General features: G+C 32.2%; 2 protein-coding genes across 3 annotated transcripts in view; one reads left to right on the top strand and one right to left on the bottom strand.

Moving 5' to 3' along the window:
• Positions 1–1013: 1013 nt before the first annotated feature.
• LOC107492647 (protein FATTY ACID EXPORT 1, chloroplastic) lies at positions 1014–3636 on the bottom strand. Its single transcript, XM_016113695.3, has 6 exons — positions 3323–3636; positions 2420–2618; positions 2017–2184; positions 1819–1865; positions 1679–1719; positions 1014–1531 (listed from the first exon to the last, which is right to left on the bottom strand). The coding sequence occupies exons 1-6, from the start codon at positions 3464–3466 to the stop codon at positions 1441–1443; spliced, it is 690 nt and encodes a 229-aa protein (XP_015969181.1). The 5' UTR covers positions 3467–3636; the 3' UTR covers positions 1014–1440.
• Positions 3637–22238: 18602 nt separating this feature from the next.
• Positions 22239–23183, top strand: part of LOC107492648 (DNA repair protein recA homolog 2, mitochondrial) — a 3619-nt gene continuing 2674 nt past the window's right edge. The window contains exons 1-2 of one of the 2 annotated variants that reach the window (XM_016113696.3): positions 22239–22527; positions 23117–23177. In XM_016113696.3, the coding sequence (XP_015969182.1) occupies positions 22417–22527; positions 23117–23177 (172 nt within the window). In that variant the 5' untranslated portion in view covers positions 22239–22416. The remainder of the gene's footprint in view (positions 22528–23116; positions 23178–23183) is intronic. The other variant, XM_016113697.3, reaches the window with a different exon arrangement.

The following is a 23183-nucleotide window of genomic DNA, read 5'->3' as shown; positions in this document are numbered from 1 at the left end:
AACAAATCACGATAGTGGAGTCGTGTGATACGCGTTTTGCATTGACTTCGAGAGTTTCGGAAAACGTGATGAGGTTATCAGAAGGGAACGGCGGTTGCGGAAGCATGAGCCGCGCTGGTGAGGCCAGACCTTCGACAACGGCGTTCAATTTGACAATGATGTCATCTCCAGAAGGTTTGTGTAACGGAAAGCCGTTTTGAAGGGCAGCAGTAGAGGATTGGAAGCCAAAGGGGTAGGCAACGAAGGATTGGGAGTGTTAGATGTAGAAGAGGGTAGAGTTCCAGAGGTGGTAGGAATATTTTGGCGGTGATTGTTATGAAAATTTGGGATTTGGAGAAGAAGTGGTGGTAAGGTTGAAGTTGAAGATAAAGGGTGGGGTGATTTAGAAATTTTATTAGAAAGTCAACAAAAAATTAAAATTTAGATACTTTTGTCGTACAGAATCACTTTGTCAGTATTTGTAAAATTCATAAATACAAATAGTTGTTTTTCCTAAAATCAATTATGTAGAACAATGTTAAGCTTTTTGAATCGTGTAATAGGTACGTTGAATTAGCATGCTTACAAAACCATTCTGAGGCAATTGGACCAAGAGTTTAATTACAAACATATGAAATCCATATTAGTTTGATATTTGAAAAATTAGGTTGATATTGTAGCTTCAAACCTTCAAGCTCCATGCATCTTTCGGTATTGGCTCGCATTTTGGAATTCTTCTAATCCTAGGGATATGCATTTTATTTTAGTTGGTTGATTGCATTAACTGTAAAACCAGTTTGATTCTGTAATTTGATCTTGTGTCTATCAGACACTTTTGGACATGTGGTATGTCATTGGAATGTTGTGCTTTGTTATAGACTTGCATTTTTTGTGGAATTGTGGTTGATTTACTTTGTTGGGTAACCTTTCTAAAAGCTCAGGTGTTATTCAGCATTCCTTTCCATTATAAATGCAGCATCTTAGCATACAAGACAGCAAATTAGATAGAAGATGTACTTCATCATCCTAGTGTGTGACCAATGGGAATCAAATCCTCACTGACATGACCTAGTCATGTTTCAATTTTCAAGCATTCATTAAGAATGTTATACCATATATGAGACAAGAGAATCATATAAATGGGTTGTATGTTGACTGAATTTTCCCTCGCTGTTTAATCCATTTCCTATCTCAGGTCCAAATTTCATGCTAGATGCATATGTAACTTAGTATCTATGTTGAGTATAAATTGCAGATGGGTTTTTAGTTCATCAAATTTCATTTTTTGATATAGAATCCAATAAGTGCCTTGGAATTCAAAGCAATAATCGAATCGGCACCTCTTTGCTGATCTACTTTCACAAGTGACTTAATCAAACTAGCTTACAATCTTACTTCAATTTGCAGCAAAACAACCATATGTCCCACATCACATAGGGTAACAAAACCTTCATTATCTCATCATGCGACGCTGGCAGATGGCTTCAATTTCTTAGGTGGTGGGTTTCCTCCAGAGATAAGCACATACAAATAAAAACAGAGCATTGCAGAACTGAAAACAAAAATTGCATGCATGCATAAATAGTCTAAACAAAATAGGCATAATTTCGCAAGTCGCAACAAAGAGGCTAAAAGGAAAATTAGCAGTTTCACAGACAAAAGTGAAAATTAATAGATAAGAAGCCACAGCTTGAGGTACCTTAAAATAGCACTGAAGCCAGTTGGAAATATTTTCTTTGCCTGCATCAAGAAAAGGGAAAATAAGTTTACTATGGAAAAATAGGCACATGATAAGAGCTGACTTTGTCAAAATTGAATTTGTCAAAATAAGATTACTACCAATGAGTAGCTCTGAAAGTTCTTCCACATAAGGATTCCTGCCAATGCTGCAAAATAAGGAAGCAACATGTCAAGAGATGAACTAACAATTATCTAATTGATAATTGGACATCACCAAGCTGCACGATCTTAAGTTTCTTTTCTTTTATTTCCAAGAGCAATGAATAATGATGTCTTGAAAATGACGAAGTCCTATACCTGCTTGTGCTAGAATAAATGGTAAACTTGATTTTCCTTTCCTCCAGACCTTCAAGCTGAGGGTGCTGAGGAATAGTAAAGCACCGCCAAAGAGCACACCACTGGTGAGTGTTGCGGTGCTCCGTGAAAAAAGGAATCCAATAATCCCTGCAGTTAGAATAAATCCACCTAAAACAAAAGACAAAGATAAAAATATTACATATTTGCATTTAAACATAATCTACATTTGATGTAATAGATGTTACACTCATAAGTTCATCAACAAAAATCTAATAAGTGGTACCCACTGATAACTAGTTGGGCTAAAGTGCAATTAAGCAAAGTTGTATCCACCACCACAAAAGCAAACATAGTTTAACAACAAAGTCACCAAACAAGCGAAATATCAAACAATGAAACTTACCAAAGGGAATGCCTAAACAAAAATCGTGAATTTTAGCAGTGCCTTTCTGTTGACTGATGCCTTCCATTGCTGCCTCTTCAGAGCTTATCTTTTCAGCATCATGGTTTTCTTTTGCATCAGCTGCATAACTTAGTGTAGTTTTGGTATCAGAATCGGAAGTATCTGTGCCATGCCTCTCCAGACTCATAACAATTGATAACTATATGAGATATGCTTTCTGTTTTAGTATCAATATCAAACAATTGCTCTAGCATATTTTCATTTAGCAAAAAGTACATTACTTATGCAATGCAAGCATGTTTCTAAATTATAACTTACTATAAAAGTCTAGCACCATCCCCCACAATCTCAAAGGACAGGAGTGGCATATTCAATCTAAGCATATAGATTCACTATGATTTCCACTAAGTTCAGCGAAACAATACCTATAAGCAAAGACCAGAGCTCGAATATAATCAAACAAATCGTAAGGAAGTAGTTCCATTAGGAAGGAACATCTTCAATACTAAATATAGTGATGAACTAATCCATGAACCCTCCTCCAAACGTAAAAAGGTGAATTCTCCATTTAATCAGACAAAAATGGCAATTATCCTTTAATTGCTACTTAAGGAGAATCGATTAAAATATTATATATTCTTGACGCAAGAATTCAGCTAGGCAAGCTATGATTTCGGGAAGCCTTCCTTTAGATCTGACTAACTTGATTTGAATCTATGGACATTACTGACAAAGAACAAAATGCACAAAATCTAAAGACATTTGCATGCAATTCGAGCAAAACTCTGAAACTCAGCTAGCTATCTATCTCCTTTAAAAAGAAAAAACCTAAGAATTTGAAATTGATAGATGTTGAATAGAGTTAGAGAAGAGAGAGAGAGAGAGAGAGAGAGAGAGTGAGACCTTGGAGCGAACGGAAGGAGATGGAAGGTGGGATCGCCGGAGCAGTTGGAGGGTGCGGGTGCGGTGAGAGCGAAGGGTGGTGGAGCAAGAGAGCTGAGGGTGAATGTGAGAGACAGTAGCAGCCATAGCCGTACCTGACGTCATCTGATCCCGGTCACCGCAACAGTTGATTGGAATTGAATTGGGGAAATCACACACACAACACAAGAATGGGTTTCGATCTCTCAAACTGGTCTCGGTCAATGTTTCTTTCCACCACCGACCATCTTCTCTAATAAGGAATGTAGTCACTCATGCTGTCACGCAATCTCATTTTACCTTTTTCTTCTTTCTCCTTTTTTTTTTCTTTAATATTCCTAACAAAATGTAAAATAATAAAATATAAAGAAGAGTGATGCACCTTTACGGTTTACCATTATGTAACCTAGTTGTCGGAATTGAACCGTAATCAAATAGATAAAATTATTAGATTATTGAATTATTAGTTTAATTAATAAATTATTAATTAAATTAATTGACTCAATCTTATATAAATAAAAAATAATTAAAAATATAAAATTAAAATTTAAAATATATAATTTTATTAATATTTTAAAAATATTAAACTATTTTAAAATAATATAAAACAGAAATAATAAATATTTTATTATTTTTATTCTATCATAAATATATTATATAATTATGAAAAAAATAAGTGAATTTATAATTATTATTAAATAAAAATATAATTAATTTAAGAATGAGTGAAATTAAAGACGATGATAATCTTGAAAAAATCATGGAATAAGAGAAAGAAAAAGATACGATGTTCTTAGTATGATGAAATCCAACAAAAAATTTAAAGCAGGTCAAACTTTAATGTATGTTAAGTTTTCAAATTAATTTGTTTATGATAGAGAAGAAAATGAATGACATCCATGCAAGAGAGTCTATCGAGAGGTTAAACTATGTTCCAAGGTACAGGTGATATCTATTATATGAAAATTTTGTTAACTATTTAAAAAAGTTGCACAACATATGAGTCTGTTTTGTCGATTTTTAGCAAATCGATGGTGGTTCGATATCTAATGATCTGGGAGCGAAATCTACTCCTCTTTGCAGGTATCAATTTTCTAAAAGTGCATCAAAGTGTCTTTGATTAGACAAGTATTGAAAATAAAAAATAAATTAAAGTTCGTAAAAAGATAAAGGACGTTTAAAACCATAAATTCGAAAAAGGTAAATGAATGAATTGAAAGCGTTTGCGTTGAACTTAAAAGAAAGCAGTAAAATGTCTTTGATTGAGTCAAAGGGCTTTGACATGAAACTTAAAGATGCTGAAATCTAAATTGAACGCTGAAATGTAAATTGAACATTGAAATTAAAGAAATGTTTGAAAGATAAATTTGTTTGAAAAATAAAGTTTACAAGAAGATAAATTGAAAGAGTAAAAATATGGAAGGAACCTATAGAAAAGAGACTCGATTGCAGACTCAAGAATTTGCTGGGAATGTGAATATGTTTGAGTGTTTTCTGAGTTAAAGTTCCAACTCTTATTCCCTAAAACTTTCTAGTATTTATAATCTACTTCTGTAACTGATAATTAATTACAAGATACAATCTTGTATACACACTCCATGGTAACCGTTCCTGCCCTTTTGGCCAATAAACGTCAATTCATAAATTTCTCACGTAGTAAAAGCCTTCAACTCCTCCACTACCGTAACTGCAGGATTGAAAAGTTTACACAGGTTGCTACGCATAATTATTTTTTTTATTTTGTTAGGTAAACAATGACTTTTGTGAACAATGTGAACAATGAGTTTTAGAATTAGTCCAATAAAATAAAAAAACACTCCACTTTTAAATTATCCCTAAACTCTAACATTAAGATAACCATCTGCACACCTAATAAATTTGAAAATCCACACATTATTAACTGTGCATGAATAAACCAAATTAAAAAGAATAACCATCCAATTAAAAATAATGAACATAATCATCTATATACTTATTGAATTGAATATATGACATATCCATTATTTATATTATTTACTATTATTCTCATTATCTATTTATATTTTTTCTTTATTTTTTATTACATAAAAGCTCAATTAATTGTGTAAAACTACAGAAGAATTCAGTTCGAACTATATACTCTTTTAGAAAACACTAATAAAAAATTAATTATGTTGAAAAGATATTTATATTTTTTTTAGACCAAATGTATGTTAAAAGATAAAAATTCATCTACAATTATCTTTATATAAAGTTGAGAGTAAACTACCATTTCTACTCACGAAAGTTGAAAACGTTGACATATCTACCCATAAAAAATGAAATTACCATTTGTACTCATGAAATATGGATTTCGCATAACAAAATTATCCAAATACTAAAAAATTACCTAAAATCCCTAAATTACCCTTATCTTCACCACCACACCACCTCCTTCACCCAATCACCTTTCTAACCCTAACCCTCTTCACCCAGCCACCACCCCCCTTTTTCTTTTTAATCTCAAATCACACCACCATCTCATTTTCTTTATCACTACCATCACCACCTCCACCACTATACATCCATCATCATCTTCTTCACATAAAGCAGCAGCAATAACAACAACAACAACAATAGAAAAAGCAGAGAAAAAATAGTTCTTGCGCGCCGTCGTCCTCTCCTCCTTCTCCGATCTCTTGCGCGCTCTCTTCCTTCCAGACCAGCGACAATGACAGCAACAGACTCAATCAATGGCGGCGACAGATGTGACGAAGCCGGCAGCAGCAGGCGCGACGGCGGCGACAGCTCCCCCTTCCTTGGTTCTGGCTCGCATCTCCTCTTTGAGCTCCCTCAACAACAGCGATGATGATGCGATAGCGGCAGCGAGTCCCCACGTTGCCAGTGTGGTCTCGCTCCCCCTCCTCTTCTCTTCTTCTTCCTCGGGTGGTGGGGGTGTGTGTATAATATTTTCGTGTGTGAGTTTTAGAGGGAAAGGGAGTGATGGCTGGGTGAAGGGAGTGGTGGTGGGATTTGAGATTAGAAAGGAAAAGAGGGGTGGTGGCTGGGTGAAGAGGGTTAGGGTTAGAAAGGTGATTGGGTGAAGGAGGTGGTGTGGTGGTGAAGATAAGAGATTTTGCAGGTAAGAGAGAGTGTGGGGGCAAAGAATCTGAAGATGGTTCTGTTGTTGATGATGGTGAAGCCCTTTTTCTAAGTTGAGAATTTGAAGAAGCAAAAGAGAGAGAGAGAGAAAAGCAAAACACAGAAGAAAAGCGAGAGAAAGAGAAAGAGAAAGGAGTTGGCAGAGTTGACGGATTATGGCGGTGGCGACGAGCTCATAAAATGGAAGAAGAGAGAGAGGATGGGTTAGTGGTGGTGGTAGCAGCGGTGGGGAAGATGAGAACATTAAGAGAGAGAGGAGAGGGGGGAAGGGGAGGAGATGATAGTGGTAATGGTGGAGAGAAGGGTAGTTTAGAAATTTTATTTAATTTTTTAGGGTTTGGATAATTTTGCTTGTAAAAACTATTTTTATGGGTACAAATGGTAATTTCTGTTTTCTATGGGTAGATATGTCAGCATTTTCAACATTTATGGGTAGAAATGGTAGTTTACTCAAATTTAAATGAAAAGTAAATGGTAATTTTCTTTTTTTATGAATAAATATGTCAGTATTTTCAACTTTCGTGAATAAAAATAATATTTTACTCTAAAATTCATAATAAAAAATTATTAAATAATTTAATAAATTTAATTAAATTATTATTTAATAATTATCTACTATTAAATTCACATAAAAACTATTGTATTTGAGTTTTTCGCTATGATAAAAACACTTTCCTAGAACGGGGGTAAATAATTTTAAAAAAATGAAGTCGGTTGACTTTGTGAGTAGGGTTTTCAGTTTTCACTCAACACAACTTCTTAATTAATTGTGTCATATATATATATATTCATTTTGCTCCTTTTCATTGAACTATACAAAAGATATTCTCACTATTTGGTGATGCCATATGCCCTGTTAATTTATCATTATTTTCCGAGCTTTCACAACAATTTTTTTAAAAAATATTTTGTACCACAATTTCTTATTATACTCATAATCAATAAAAAAATGTCATTAAATAAAAATTTGAGTTACTAGTCATTCTTATTTTGACAGATATTTCTCTTATATTAATTGTGACTATACTTTATATTTTATGAACAACATTAACACCAAATAAAACCTATATTGATCAAATCATATCATTGTGGAACCTTTTTTTTTTCCAATATTGGATTATTAGAATTTAGGAGCTGGGGACACATTTTTTACATATCCATAATATTATAATACCCTTTAAATATCAATTTTAAATCAAAATATCATTTTTATCACCATATTAAAAATAATTTTTGAGCAAAGTCTAGTAACTCGTTTTCAAATCAATGATAGTGAACACCAAATTTATAGCTATTAATAAAAAGAGTTTTGATCATTTGTATTCTAAAGATACAAGTTAAGTATATTATAAAAAAATTGTTTTATAATTTTTTTTATGTTTTAATGTATTAAATACATCAAAATTATTATAAAATTTCTATTATTATAACACAAGTTAATTAAATTCTAATATAAAATATGTATTAAAAATAAATTAAATAATATATATATTTATATATAAATATATAGTAGCTAATTATTGGAGAAGGTTTTCAATTATTGGAAGGCCTTTAGGATCTTGCGGAGTTTTTGTTGTGCTCTTAGTAGCTTTGTGTTTGTTGAAAAACAAAGAGAATAGCAACAATAATGTTGAAAGGGTTAGATATGGAATTAGAAGAAGTGAATCTATTATTGTGTGGCCTAGGTGAGATATTACGAGCTTATATTATTCACATACACCATATTTATAACTCTAATATATATGGACATATTGTTTGAACAAAAATAAAATATATAAATATAATTTAAATTACTACATCAAAAAAAAAATTTTTTTTGGGTACATACTTTGATGATTATTTATTTTATTATATCATAAATAGCATGCACTAACAATATATTATATGCAAGTTCTCCCATTTAAACCTTCTTGGTTATCGTCCAAAAAAGAATCTTGGTTTACGTCGTGAATTCACGATGTAACGAATTCTTCAAACTTTACAATTTTTTATTTTAATATGTAACTTTTAGAATGAGAATCGGAGTAAATGCCTATTGGCATCATGAAAGTGTTATATTACTCTACTAATTAGAAATTCATATAAAATAATTACTGTTTAATTAAAACATTTTTTAAATTATATTAGAATCGTTTATGCATTTTCTTAGCTTTCAATGTATACATATAGATGTCGTTTTTCAATGAATGATATTTGATCATGGTATATCTTTTTAAATTAAATGTATAAGATTAGAATGATAAATCACATTTTCTACTAGCTATACTTAAATATTTTGACTCTAGTATATGTTATTTTTGAAATTGAATGACTGAATCTATTTTAAATCTCTACTTATAAAAAGTAGAGTAATTTACGCTAATAAAACAAATAAAGTTTAAAATTACATAAATATTTTAAATTAGAATTATTTATAAACTGTATCATGAATATTTTTATATAAATCGAATTAAGTTGATTTAATTTATCATGTATATATTGCATCAATAATAAATCGAATCAACTTAATTCAATTTATTATGTTTATCCTAGCTATATAAGTAGTAAATCTTACTTTTAAATTAATCGGTTATGTATTATTCATTAATTTTAAAACATAAATACTAATAAAAAATATTTTTATTTAAATTTAAATAAAATTTTAAAAAGATCAAAATAATATAAGAATAGAAATCTAATTTTGGTATTTTAGTTTAAATTTCAAAAAATTTACAATTTTTTTATATTTATGAATTTAAAATAAAATAATAAATTATTTCTAAAAATTTATTAAAAATTATCATTTGACTCATTGGTATGTAAAAAATTATCAAAATTTTTTAACGTTGAGAAGTTATAAAGTATAATGTACAGGAATTAAATTTTGAATTTTTTCAGAGTTAAAAATAATAAATAATTATATAATATAAAAAGACCAACTACATTTAAACAATATATAATTTAAAAAATAATTAAAATATTATATTAATTAAATTATAATTTAATTTATGAAACTAAATATAGAACAAACGCTTTGATAACACAACACTACAAGAAATTATCGGATTAGCGACCGATTTAGCGACCAAATAGCGACTAATTTGTGTACAGGATCACCAAATCCTCACCAAAGAATATCGGTCGCTAAATCGTGACCAAATATTCGGTCGCCGAGTGAATCGGTCGCTAAATAGCGACCAACTTTTCAATCGCTAAATCGGTCACTAATTTGTGACCAGTATTTCGGTATCTAATTCGCGGTCGTTATCGGTCACCAAATTGGTCCCTAATTTGAGACCAACATTTCAGTCTCTAATTCGGTTGCTAAGTGTGGACCTGTCAATCAAGCATTTTAGTCTTTTTTTTTTTTTAATTATCATTTTTACTAAATTTTTACATTTATACCATCAAATATTGAAAAATCATCAACTAAAAACCTTCACTTTTAACACATAAAAGTAAATAACACTTAAACAATAACCAAAATATCATAACACACTTGAACAATAACCAGAATAACTCATCAATTCAATATCATAGACAACAATAATAAGTATGCAACACTCTCATTACTAATTACATCATTTAAACTCTATTAACTAACTAGCATCACAAACTACTAATCACTCTTACGTTTACTATCTTCATCATCTCCTATATTTGTCTACCTTCTAGTTGAGAAATCGGATTTTGAAGCATATAGTCAATGAAATCAAGTCTTCTTTCTATCTTTTCCAACCTAATTTTTAAGTCAGCGTTCTCTTCTTGCATTTTTTTTCATTATTTCTTCATGTTCTAACATTTGCAACTACTCTTGCATTATCTTCATTACTTCTTTATGTTTTAACATTCGCAACCAATCAGATGACTAAGAATTGGAGTCACAATAACTAGGTCTTTTGTCAATTGCAGTGAATTTTATTATAAGTTCATGAATTCTTCCCTTTTTAAATCTGAATATTTCATACCACACATCCATCTCATTTGATGCATTACTTCCTTCTTCATATGCTTTTTGTATAGCCTGTTCTATAGTATTCTTAAATTCATCCAATTATGCATGTAGAAAATTAAAGTATATGTTAAGTGCTCAACTACAAAGCTCAAAGACTCGATGAAAATTAAATTCATCCTGCCATTTTTGAAAACTAAAAATAAAGCATGTTAAGTAACAATTCCAAAGCTCAAAGACTCATTAAGTTCTTGGAGGATTCGGTCAAATAAACAGTTCAAAGTTCACGGTTGCTAATGATAAATGTCAACAGTCATGGGAATTAGTTAGATACTCCACCTATAAAGATAAAGAAAAATAAGTTGCATAGAATCATGACACTGGATTAGCTATGGATTAGCTATGAGCATCACTATACTCATGTTATCGCATAGAATCATAAATGTTCTTTGGTGGTTGATGTTTAACTCCTAAACAAGATATTTTTGCCAAACTAATTTTACTTTAACTAATTTCAGGATGGAAGAGTCATATGCAATTCACTACCAAAATATGGAAATGGAAGTGAAGCAGGAAATGAGAAAGGGTACCTGATGGGAATGACAACTTGCTACTCTCAACCTGGCTCTATCAAGATCTCTAATGGTGAAGTTTTGACTTTGGAGGTTGACTACAGCAACAGTAAGTTGCATAGTGGTGTTATGGGACTTTTCTACCTCCTTGTTGCTGATGACCTCCCACATCACAACAACTAAAACTCATCTCATTTAATTGTTTATATCTTCTATGATATTATTTTAGCATGCCATATGATTTTATAATAAGTTATGGGGTGGGACTTGTAACTAGTAAATAAATGCATATATTCTTTGCGAAGAAGAATATATAATTGTGTTTGTGTGATTTTAGATCACTGTCTATATAATATGTTCTCTTCCTACAATTAATAACAAATAACAGTAATTATGAATATGGCTGATTTTATATTACTAACATGATATTTTCATTCCCTCTTATATTTATAGTTTAATTACAACTTGCAAGGCCTCTCTCTATTGGAATTTCCAAAAGGATGTTACAACTAATGCACATAAGCACCAATACAATATGATGATATTTGCATTCCCTATAAATATTACAACTACAGAGGGGGTATATATGTTGATAAAGAGGCGACACACATATCAAGATCAGCCATAACGAGCCACTGTTAGAGCCAAAAAGCAAGAGATTTGACCAATTGATTTTTCGTTCACAAAATATTTATGAATTTGTATCAAAATCGGAGAAGCTGACTGCAATTCTACACCGTGCATACGATAACGTCATGGTTGAGATGGAATCATTGAAAGCCAAAAAGAAGGGCACATCTTCTTTGTTTCACGAAAACGCCAACTTGAAATCCGTTAACGAGCTTCAAAGCCCCCCAAGGATTCAAACAAGAGGACGTCTAAAAAATAGGCTAGGTTCAAAGTTGGACAAACAGATTGTAAATGCCACAAAGAAGAAAAAAAAACGAAAGGTTTAAACGAGGTAAAAGTGATGTTCTTTAAATATGTGGTGATTGAGTTTATTTTTCTCGTTAATAGTTTAGTTAATATGCGAGTTTGTTATATTTAGTTAAACCTCTTTGATGCTGCATCAGTGGTGCATTCAAATTCCAACCAATATCAAGGACGTGTTATGAATTATTAGTTCAGGGTACCAGCAGCAGCAGATAACTTTTTGGGTGTATAGTTACAGAATATGGGTGTAAAAGTGCTGTTCTTTTGGGTGTATTTCTGAATTTTTTTGTATTTCACATTTTACATGTATATACATATATATACTTCAGAATCTTGTTTTTATGTTATAAAATACTGTTTATTTTTTTTACAACGGTTTAAAGGTTTTAGGTATTAGGGTTTAGGGTTTTAGGGTTTACGGTTTAGGTTTTAGGGTTTATGGGTTAGGGATTAGGGTTTAGGTTTTAAGTGTTTAGGATTCAGGGTTTAAGGGATAAAGCATCAGGGGGATAGATTTTTGGGTGTATATTCAACTTTCTTTGGGTGTAAAAAATGGTAGGTTATGGGTGTATATTTAGTTTGATGTTTTCCTTCATATTATAGTACCTGTAATTTATACATTTTGAATACAGTAGAGAGAGTTTAATTATTGAAAGAAATTTTACAATAAACTGGATTATAATTGGAAATTTTTTACAACATGTATTCAATTTGTTACAGGACTATGTAACTTTTACATTAATCAGTGTCAATATCCTTAGAATCTATCTGACAATATGGACTCAATAACAACGAGGATGGCTTGGACAGTCTTATTGCATTACTTCCCCTAATGGTTTCAGCTTTGTCTAGATTCATGTCATGGAATAGAATCCGGGAAGCATATTCCACTCTAAAGTGGTCCACCTCGTCCTACAGTTAAAAAGAATATTCTGTTTAATCAACCATGTTAATTGAAAAATGTAATACAAAGTTATTTAGTTTTAAACATATTTACCTGGGTCCAATTGTCCCACTCATACTTCTGCCTTTTAATGTTTGCGGGTTCAAATATCTCAAGCCACTTCATTACGTAGATAGCACAGTCATAGCTGAAAACAAAGAAAATAAATTACAAATTACATATAGGAAAGTTTAATTTTCAGAGTGAAAGATTCATACCTTGTTTTTTGGCCCGAGATATTAAGGTATGGTGGTTTAATTTCCTTGTCCTTGTCCTTTGTCTTCAGAGGTGCCCCCAGCATATACTTTAATTCGTGAAATTACATATCCCTTAAAACACAAAACAAATCAGTAATACATGAATAATTTCAAAAAAAGGGATACACCCAAAGGAGCACAAAGTTACACCTTATATTGAATAGAAATACACCTAACTCTTAAAATATAGAACACAGAAACAACTTACAATGAATGTATTCAGGGCAGTTCTCTCATCGGACAGAGATTTCGTGTGATATGGGTCGACTATATAAAATTTCCGCTTTCTTGTATCAGCCAACCATAACCACCAATGTTGTGAATGGCAAACAAGTGAAAAAATCTGAAAAATGTTCAGATTGAACACTATTTTAGTTTATTTGGCACATAAGTAAAAAATGATAATAAAAATTTTTAGAAATGAAAACTTACATAACGTTGCGATGCTAATTTTTTAAGGTCCAAGAAGGGTATAAACATTGGGTAGTCTTCCACCCTGAACGGCTTATTGTTATTAGGCTGTAAGAATACCCCTTTCGGATGATTTCTTAGGGCCATGTTCTGCAAAAATTGTGAACCACCAAATGAATACAGAAAATATACCCAAACGAATCCAGAAAATATACCCAAATGAATAAACAACTTACACCCAATTGAACACAGAAAATACACCCAAAATAAGACAGAAAATACACCCGAAGGAATGCAGAAAATACAACCAAAATTCGTTGAAGCAACCTTACTACAATATCAGGGGGGAGACAGTATACTTCTTCTTGAAACCTCTTAATCTTTTGCTGGTTTAGGATGAAGCACATGGCAGAGACAATCTAGAAAAAGATGCCGAAATCAATTTTACATCAATCAGCATTGCAGTTAATTTTGGTGATAAAAACATTAATGTTAATATAATATTACCTCAGCTTCGATATGCGTTTCAGGTGCAAGTGATGCAAGGTGGAGTTTTGACAAAGTGTATCTATCTTGGACTTGGAGTGTGCAGATGGTATCAAACTCATTAGTTAGTCCATTTGCGTATGTCTTCACTCGTATGGCTCAAAGGTAGCACTTCTCTTTTATGTCAAAAGTAACTTCATTCGTCCTTGCAGGAGTTTCAAACTTCTCGAAACTCTCTGCACTACTCTCCATTGAAATCTGCGGACTTTTTTCTTTTGTTGTCACCCTACCACTTGCAATTTTGTGTACCAGATCCCCTAATTGTTCTAGCAGTTTTGAGATTTCTGGAGTTTTTGCCCTCCCTCTTTCTTGTGTTGACGCTCCCTCCTGCGTTGCTCTTCTTGGCTTGAATCAGTCAAGCCAAGGCTGAATGATGGCAACGAATCTATTTTAGGAACATACGATGCTGTCCGTGCCATCATCATCAGCGCAGCAGTGTCTTCTGGGGCTGGATTACTGCGTGATCATGTATAACGTATTATAAGAATAAGAATATACGGATGATAACCAAACATTGATTTTACTCTGATGAACATATATTTTAGATGGAGCTGGGGAAAGCGTGGTTGTGCTTTCTTCAAGTTGTTGGAGGGGTTTAGGAGTGCTGCATGATACATAAAATTAATCATGATGTAAAACAACTAGTCCTGGATCAATCGTGAAAATATACACCCCAACAGGGGCAATATACACCCAAATTGTAACCAAATATACACCCAACACTATTTATTACCTCTTTATAGTTCCTTCAATTTGTAGCAGAGGGGTTGGTTCATTTTCTGTCTCAGGTGTTTGTTCATTTTCCGGCATAGTGGTTGTTTGGGACAATGGTAGACAAACTTGAATCGGAACTCTAAATAAGAAGAAAAATAAAAGGTTAACAATGCCTTTGAAAATAAAAAGGTTATAAGGTTGAAATATTTTTGAAAAACTCACACTGCAAGCCCTTCGGACGGTGTCTCTTCCCTCACAACCATCATATTCTCTTCAGCCGACTCACTGGCTGACTCTTCAAACAGACTCAACCTAAAATACACCCTAAGAAAGTCAAAAATACACCCGAACAATTCAAAAGAAAGACAGGCTTTGTTTTTTGAGAACTTACATACTTGCAGTTTTTGCTTTTTATTCCTGCCTTTTTTTCTCGAATAAAATAATAAAGAGCTTTTTTTTTTCTAAAAAAATATATACAGAATTAGAAGTAGAAGGTAATAAAAGAATAAAAGCAACGGTTATTTGAAAGAGAAATTACATGCTCTCTGCCGGTTTGTTTACGCTACTTTGTTCTGTGTGTCCTTGAGAGGAAGGATCATTACTTCTCAAGTTTACGTCCGGTATTCTAAACATAATAGAGTACATGTTATTCACAAAAAATACCATACTGTTAAATCATGATAACAAGATTTTATCAAATAAAGCTTCTTACGTTTCAGATGAGACATAGTGACCTTCCGTCGATCGCAAGTCAGCTTCATTCTCCCTGCGAAACAAGAAACAATTATTAGCAAAGTAAACACCCTAAAATCTAAAATATACACCCCAACAAGACATACCCCCTCTGCAGCAGATTTTTCATTGTTTTCCCTTAAGAATTCATCTAAATCTTCAGTTCCAATTTCAGATCTGACAGTACATGCATAAAAGAACATGTTAACAAATATAATTTTGATGATAGATGGTAATATAGCTTACAAAGTACTGTACACATGATAGGATTGAGCTTGCTCAGGAGATGAATCCTCAACAACGACCTTTTTCTTTTTGGATTGTGTCCTGGGGGGAAAAATAAGTATGAATTAGAAATACAAAATTAATTTGATTAAAAAAACTATCCAAAGAAGTGCTAACTTTTTTGTGTTCTCTGAATTTTTTCTTTGTTTTTTGTTTCTCCACTGGTGATGATTCTTCGCTTCTATAAGTTAATAAGAGACACTCTGTTAATACATGAAATCTTGATAATAAACCCAAAGGAAAGGAGTAATAATTTCAGAACATTATTCATCAGTTGATTCAGATTCTGAATCAGAATCTTCCTGAGTCTTATTTCTTTTTTTGGACTCCATTATGAAAGGCAAATAATCATTATTTAAAAACATTCTAAAAGGGATAAAATACACCCAAATGAATGCACAAAATACACCCAACTTGATAAACAAAATACACCCAAATGGATAAACAAAATACACCCAAGTATGTTACTTACTTTTTGGCTTTTCGGGTGGATTGTTTTCTTGTTGAATCCTCTGAGTCTTCTTCGGTCTCAGACTCAGAGGTAGAATGGTCACTTTCAGTTGTTTCAGTCTCAGGTGATGATGTTGAACTTGCCTTCCTTTTTTTGTTTTTTTGGTTTCTTCTTTTTTTTCTTTTTTCTTTATTTCTTTCATTTTTTCCTTTGTGTCGGCCATCTTTATAATCCCCTGAAACATTAGAAATTTTAGTTAGCAGTATTCAAGTAAATAAAATACACCCAAGATATTTTTTTCACTTACCATATGATCCTCCATTTCTGCCCTCATTCTTTCAACCAACTGCTCCTTAGTCCAGTTGGCAATCCAAGGTTCTGGAGGTCTTTCTGCCCTCTTCTTGTCTTTATTTTTTGACAGATGAAAGTAAATTATCATCAGGGCAAACATGCAGCCATTAATTGCCTTTTTCTTTTTCAAATTGTAATCTGTTATGCCCTTGATGATAAAATTCAAAACATGTGCTCCCCAGTTCCGCTCTATTATTGTGTCCATCTTGAAAATTGGGGTCAGGTGCACAGGTGAGATTTTGTTTATTGTCGTTGGTAACAGGAACGTCATCTGTATATAGAGGATGAAAATCCTCTTGAACATGAGGCGATCCTGTTCATTATCAATGGCAATAGCCATCATCTCATCTGTCAGATTTTTGAGGGTCTTACCCTGGAATCTTCTAAAAATTTGTTTGTCATCTTCAGAAAGATCCTTATAATTCACTTTCTGAGGAAATAGATCTCCTACAAAAAGGAAAATAACATAGTATGAAAATCAGTTCAAATACATCCAAGCATCAATTGAAATACAACTGAATATGGCTCATATACACCTATAATTTTTAGCGAGTTACCTGACGCGTTGATGCCAAGCGCAACCCCTATTGTTTTTGGTCTTAATTTAAATAAACCGTAGCCGGTTTCCAGTCTGTTTTCCCCTAATTTGAAGGAGTTAGCCAACTCCCTTAATATTTGGTGATGCACCCTTAGCGGCGGGATGTGCATCAGGCCACCAAATTCCAAATCCCTAACAATTATTTTCTTCTCCTTGCTCGTGTTTCTGAATTTCTCACTTAACAAATGTGTTGCACACTTAAGGTCTTTGGTTTGCTGTAAACAAAGAAAAATTATAGTCAAATATATTTCTATTATATAAAACTCATTTCATCTAAGACATATATTTGTTCTTACATTTTTTTCAGCTTAGTTTCTGCCTGCCATTTTTTCTAAAATGAAAAATACACCCATAGATATCAGTAAGATACACCCATAGATATGATTCAGATACACCCATAGATACGAGTCAGATACACCCATAGATATCAGTCAGATATCATTCAAACATGCATTAATATACAAGGTCAAGCAACTTACAAGGTCAAGCAATATACACCCATGGACAAGCAAATATTATAACAGTTGCAACTGTTGACTATATTACAGTATATCAGTTCAGAAATATACACCCAACAAATTATGCAATATACACCCAACAACTTACTCTATATACACCCACCAAATTACGCAATATACTCCCAAAAATCAGTTACGAGAAGAACTAGAACAACAAGAACAGTAACACCTAGAACAACTAAGAAGAACAGTATAACCTAGAACCAAGAATAACAGTAAAACCTAGAACAAGTAGAACATTAAAAACTGTAAAATGAGACCTAGAACAAGAAGAACAGTAAAACCTAGAAGAACGTAGAAGAACATTAAAACCTAGTTCTTCGATTTCGAAATGTGGAAAATATTCAAGATGAGTAAAATAGTAACGTAACGTACCTTGAGTATTATAACTTCATTTTTTCTGGAGATTGTTGATGGAGAGTTCTATGTTGTGTTGATGGAGAGTTGTAATCTTCGCGACGAGTCCTATCTCTGCAGTTTGGAATGTTGCTCGAAAATGGACGATTTGTGTTTTCTTCGAAGGGCTTGGAGAAGTGGAAGAGTGCGCCATTAAGGAGTGCTATTCGCGGAGAGCAACCGTTGAGTGGAGCGCGTGTAATTTACACTCCATTCAAAGTGAATGAGTTCGCGTGTGAATGAAGTGTGGGCTGGGAACTTGTAAAACTTGTAGGTCTTTTTGCTTGTATGTGTAGCAGGCCCGAATTATTTTATATAATTATTCAATTAAAAATATTAATATTAATTTTTTATGCAATAAAATGTGATAGTCGAAAAAACCAAACCGATCCAATTTCTTACTCCTTTCTTAGCTAGGCCGAATTGAGTATTGGACTGCACAAGAAACAAAACTGATGAACCAACAGATTTGAGAAACGTAGACCACTTGGTAATTAATTTTTTTCTAAATCGCCCACTTCAAATGATGTCATTTGACGTTTTAATTTTCTTTTTAAGGAAAAAACACCTAGCTGAACGAAAGCTCCAGCGCATATCGAGTTCTCACTCACACTCTCTAGTGTCTAAAACGGCATAATATAGACACAGAGACAGAGTTGAGAGCTCACCTTGGATCATCCAACGCATGCTTGCCGCCGTCGCCATGCCTCTCACCAGATCCTTCGCGTCATGTGCTCGCGTCTAGTCTCCGTCTAAGCTCGACTGCTCGCGCCTCTCTCATCTCCGCGTTTGCTTGAGCAGTGCTTTCTGCTTGTGTCATCGTTGCGCCTCCTTCACAGGGGCAGAGCCAGGTGGTAGGAAAAGGGGGCAATGATTCCCCCTAATTTTAATTTTTTACATGTAAATTATATGTAAATTTCAGTTTAGTCCCCTTAAAATTTTATTTTAGTCTTAATTTATTGTATAAATATTTTTGACCCCTCTAATATTTTATCTAACTCCGCCCTTGCTCCTTCACCTCTCTCCCTCCTCGCGTGCTTGCTGCCGGTGTTCCTGTTCCCTATCCGTCATATTCTGCTAGTTCTCCACACACATAAGGAAAAGAACTGCCGCAATACTGCCAACTTGTCCGCATCACATTCTAGCGCCTCCTTCATACTCGACTCATTGGAAGACCACCAAAGGTTACCTAATTTTTCTTGCTTACTTTTTTGTTTTTAATCTGTTGTTCATACAAAATGCGATTTGCTTAATTTAATTTTCAGTCTCGTTACACAGTTAAATTTTTTCTGCAACTAATTCCAACTAAATTGATTTAAATCTAACAAAAAATAATTTTATTTTTGAGAACGTGTTTCAACTTCCAGGGACATTGCATACTTTTTCTTGGTGTTTTTTTTTTCTTTTACTCTTCATCTTTCTAGTAATTTTTTGCAGCATTATATATATTTTCTGTTCTTTTATTATTTAATTTTTCTTTTCTTTTTCTTGTTTTTATTCTTATTAAAGAATAAAACAAAAATAATTATGAGAGTGTGAGATAAGAAAAGAAGATGATGATGATAACACAGAAGATGACAAGGAATTTTGAATTACTTAAAATATATTAAAAAATAATATTAAAATTTCTTAACAATAACACTGAAACTTGTTAATTTTAACACTGAAATTTAACTATAAAAATACAATTTTTTTAATGCTGCATTTCTTTTTTTTCTTATGATGAAGATGATAGGAGGAGGGAGGCTTACTTTTATTTTAAGAGTATTGTTTCTTATATTAGACTTGAATAGATATGTGTTACAACCTTATTTAATTGAATAAATGTAAAAAGTAAATTGCACACTAAAAGATCACAAGATAGCAATGAAATTACTTGAATGAATATATTTGTATTATATTGTAATCTTATTTAGTTGATGTTCTAATCTTGCTAAGTAATCATGATGATCAAGATAACAAAGAATAAGAGGAGGAGAAGGAGGAGTAGTTTTGAATTGTTATTTTTACTTTTTTTGTGTGTGAATATTTCTTTTCATATTAAACTTGAATGAACATGTATTACAATCTTATTTAATTGAATAAATATAAAAAGTAAATTGCATACTAAAAGATTACAAGATAACACAAAAATTACTTAAATAAACATATTTGCACTATATTAAAATCTTATTTATTCGAATGAACCTATTGGATTGAATTCTTGCTAGAAACAAAAAAATAAAATTTATTAATTTTGACACCAAAAAATTAATACAAAACACATAATTTTTTTTAATATTTATTTTTATTTTTTTTCTGTTACTCTTACTTATTTTAAGAGCTTTACTTCTCAGTTAGGCTTGAATGTGCATTTATTGGATTGAAATATTATATGTGCAAAAATTTTAAAAAAAATGAAAGAGGAAAAGAAACACTGTCATTTACGTATAAGAAAAAACGACAACGATAAAGATAATAATGATGGAGGAGGAGGAAAAGGAAGGAGGAGAATAAATTCAAATGAGAAGGAAGGAGGAGGAAGTGGAAGAGGTGGTGGAGGTGGTGTTAACGATGATGATGATAACAAAAAAGAAAGATGAGAAAAAAAGGAGGAGAATAAGAAGAGGCAGTAGCAGCAGCGATGACGATAACGATGATGATGATGATGATGAAGGAGGAGGAAAAGGAAGAAAGAGAATAAATTCAAATGAGAAAGAAAGAGGGAGGAGAAGGAGGAGGTGGTAGTGGTAGTGATAATGACAATAACAAAAGGGAAAGATGAGAAAAAAAAAAAGAGGAAAATAAGAAGAAGCATTAGCAGCAAGCCAGCAACAATGTGTAAGAAGAAGCGCGTGAACGAGAAACACATTATAGCAACTTAGTTGAAGATGGTTAGCTAAATGACTTAGATGTAGAATTTTTCTGTTAATTTTTAATATGTTAAAATGATTTAGTTAAAAATAATTAGTTAATTGTGTATGTTTATGAGTTCTGATATCTTATAATATTATTTATGTAATGTAATTGGCTAATTGCTTAGTTATGAATTTACGAGGAGACTTGAATTTGTTGAACAAAAAACTTGTTAATTACTAATTTAATTATTTTGCTTATTGCTGATTTAATGTCGGTTTGCTAATTTTAAATTTGGAAAGAAAATGTTTGGAGATTGATATTTACTTTATGGTTATGATATTATGATTCTATTAATAAAAATAAGGATAAAATATATTTTTTATTCCTGAAGTTTCACAAAAATTTTAAAAATATCTATAAATTTTATTTTGTTTTAATTTTGTCTCAAAATTTTTTTATTTTCATCAAATATATCATTGACGGCTAATCTGATAATAATGCATGAAAATTATGCTTGATTTGTTTGTGTTGAGAGTTGTTCTTATGAAATTGTTGTTGAATCGATCTTAAATTTTTTGAAAAATTAGCCGTTAAGAGTATATTTGATGCAAATCGAAAACTTTTTAGACAAAATTAAAATAAAATAAAATTTAGGAATATTTTTAAAACTTTTGTCACACTTCAGAGACAAAAAAATATATTTTACCCTAAAAATAATAAAGACGTACCTTATTTTCAATTTTAATTTTGTGAGTCTTAAAATTATCATTGTTAGAATTGATTCTTAATTACTAATAGACACTTAACCAACTTGGTTGATCGAATTCACTTATCCGTTTAAACAAGTATTGGGGTTCAAATCTTGTTTGTGCATGCAGCAATTCATTGGCCAGCAATAGACCCTTGAATAGAACTCAGATCCGGGATTGATTAGTCCTTGACCTGTCAAGTTGGAGAATACTGTGAAAAACAAAAAAAAAACTAATAGATAGTTAAAATAAATTATTAATTGTCTAATTGATTAATTATTAATTATTAATAAATTCTGAGTAATTATTAGTTGCTTGATTAGAATTGATTATTAATTATTAATTATCTAATTAATTGTTATATTATTGTGTTAAATTAAAATATTATTATAATATTAATTAATAATATGTTTATTTTTATATTAGTTATTTTAAAAATTAAGACAGTATTATTGTTAAAATGTAAAAAAAATATAGATGTATTCAACTGGTAACTTACCGATTAAACCAGTAAATATGACGGGTTGGATCACCGGTATAAATGAAAAAGGAGGAACAGGGCATCTCCGAAACTAAAATTGGGAGGGAAAGATGCGCGGCGCAACTCAACTGAAAAGTAACATCAGTCGCAAGTCACAACCATCAACGCCACGACGGTGATGTTGCTGTTGTCTTGTGGGGTCGCTAACTCGCTTTGACCTCTGCAAATTGAGCTTCTTGTTTCTTCAACAATGGCATTTCTAACTCGCCTCCATTCCTTCGCAAGGCCCTTCTCCTCTCTCCTCTCCACCTCGCGCCAGGTCTCTCTCTCTAACACAAAGCTACTGAAACTTCCTAGAAAGGTAGTACCATTAGGTTACTAGGGTTGCCAAACCTATCTCCTACTTGCAATAGCTACTGTTGAAGGTTGTAGTTCATTAATATACTTTTTTTTAACGATTAATATCAAATTAGGGGCAGATGTTGTAATTTTAATTTCATAATTTTGTTAACTTTAGTTCGGTTCGATTGAAGGTTGAACTTTTAGTTTAGTTTCTGAGTTTGAGCAGGTATGCATGAAGGTATAAATTATTATCATAGCATTATAGTCAACGTTTATGTATAGTTCCTTTGGTAGTGATGTATGTTTTTTAAGGGCATTGAAATTACCTCAAAATGTGATCATTATAGTCCATTAGTCTAACTAAATGAACCAATTAGTGCATATTGAATAGGAAATGTGGCCTATTTTTCATCTTATTTTATGAAAAGTAAGAGCATTTCAGGAATTGATTCTGATCAAGCAACACACATGAAATACTTGTCTCAGGAAAGTGCTAGCACATAGGTTTCGTAGTTTGTCATGTAGATATGTGTTTGGTAGCCATTTCATGTAAATCATAGCTGTTCATTTTCATCTTATTTTATGACAAGTTATCACTTTTTCCCCAGAGTGGAGGTAGAGCAATAATGACCAAGATTGGCATGAACATGTGCTCGCTTTCTCCAGCTGGTATTG

This window comes from Arachis duranensis, chromosome 6 (assembly GCF_000817695.3).
Source record: "Arachis duranensis cultivar V14167 chromosome 6, aradu.V14167.gnm2.J7QH, whole genome shotgun sequence".
Classification (NCBI taxonomy): domain Eukaryota; kingdom Viridiplantae; phylum Streptophyta; class Magnoliopsida; order Fabales; family Fabaceae; genus Arachis; species Arachis duranensis.
The sequence above is the reverse complement of the archived record's forward strand: the minus strand, read 5'-3'. Positions and strand labels throughout refer to the sequence as shown.

Excerpts from the sequence above, each read along its gene's own strand:
- LOC107492647 (XM_016113695.3), bottom strand. The coding sequence starts at position 3,466 with ATGACGTCAGGTACGGCTATGGCTGCTACTGTCTCTCACATTCACCCT. Across the intron at positions 2,619-3,322 it reads CTCCTTCCGTTCGCTCCAAG|TTATCAATTGTTATGAGTCT; the intron begins GTCTCACTCTCT and ends TATCTCATATAG. Across the intron at positions 2,185-2,419 it reads TTGTTTAGGCATTCCCTTTG|GTGGATTTATTCTAACTGCA; the intron begins GTAAGTTTCATT and ends CTTTTGTTTTAG.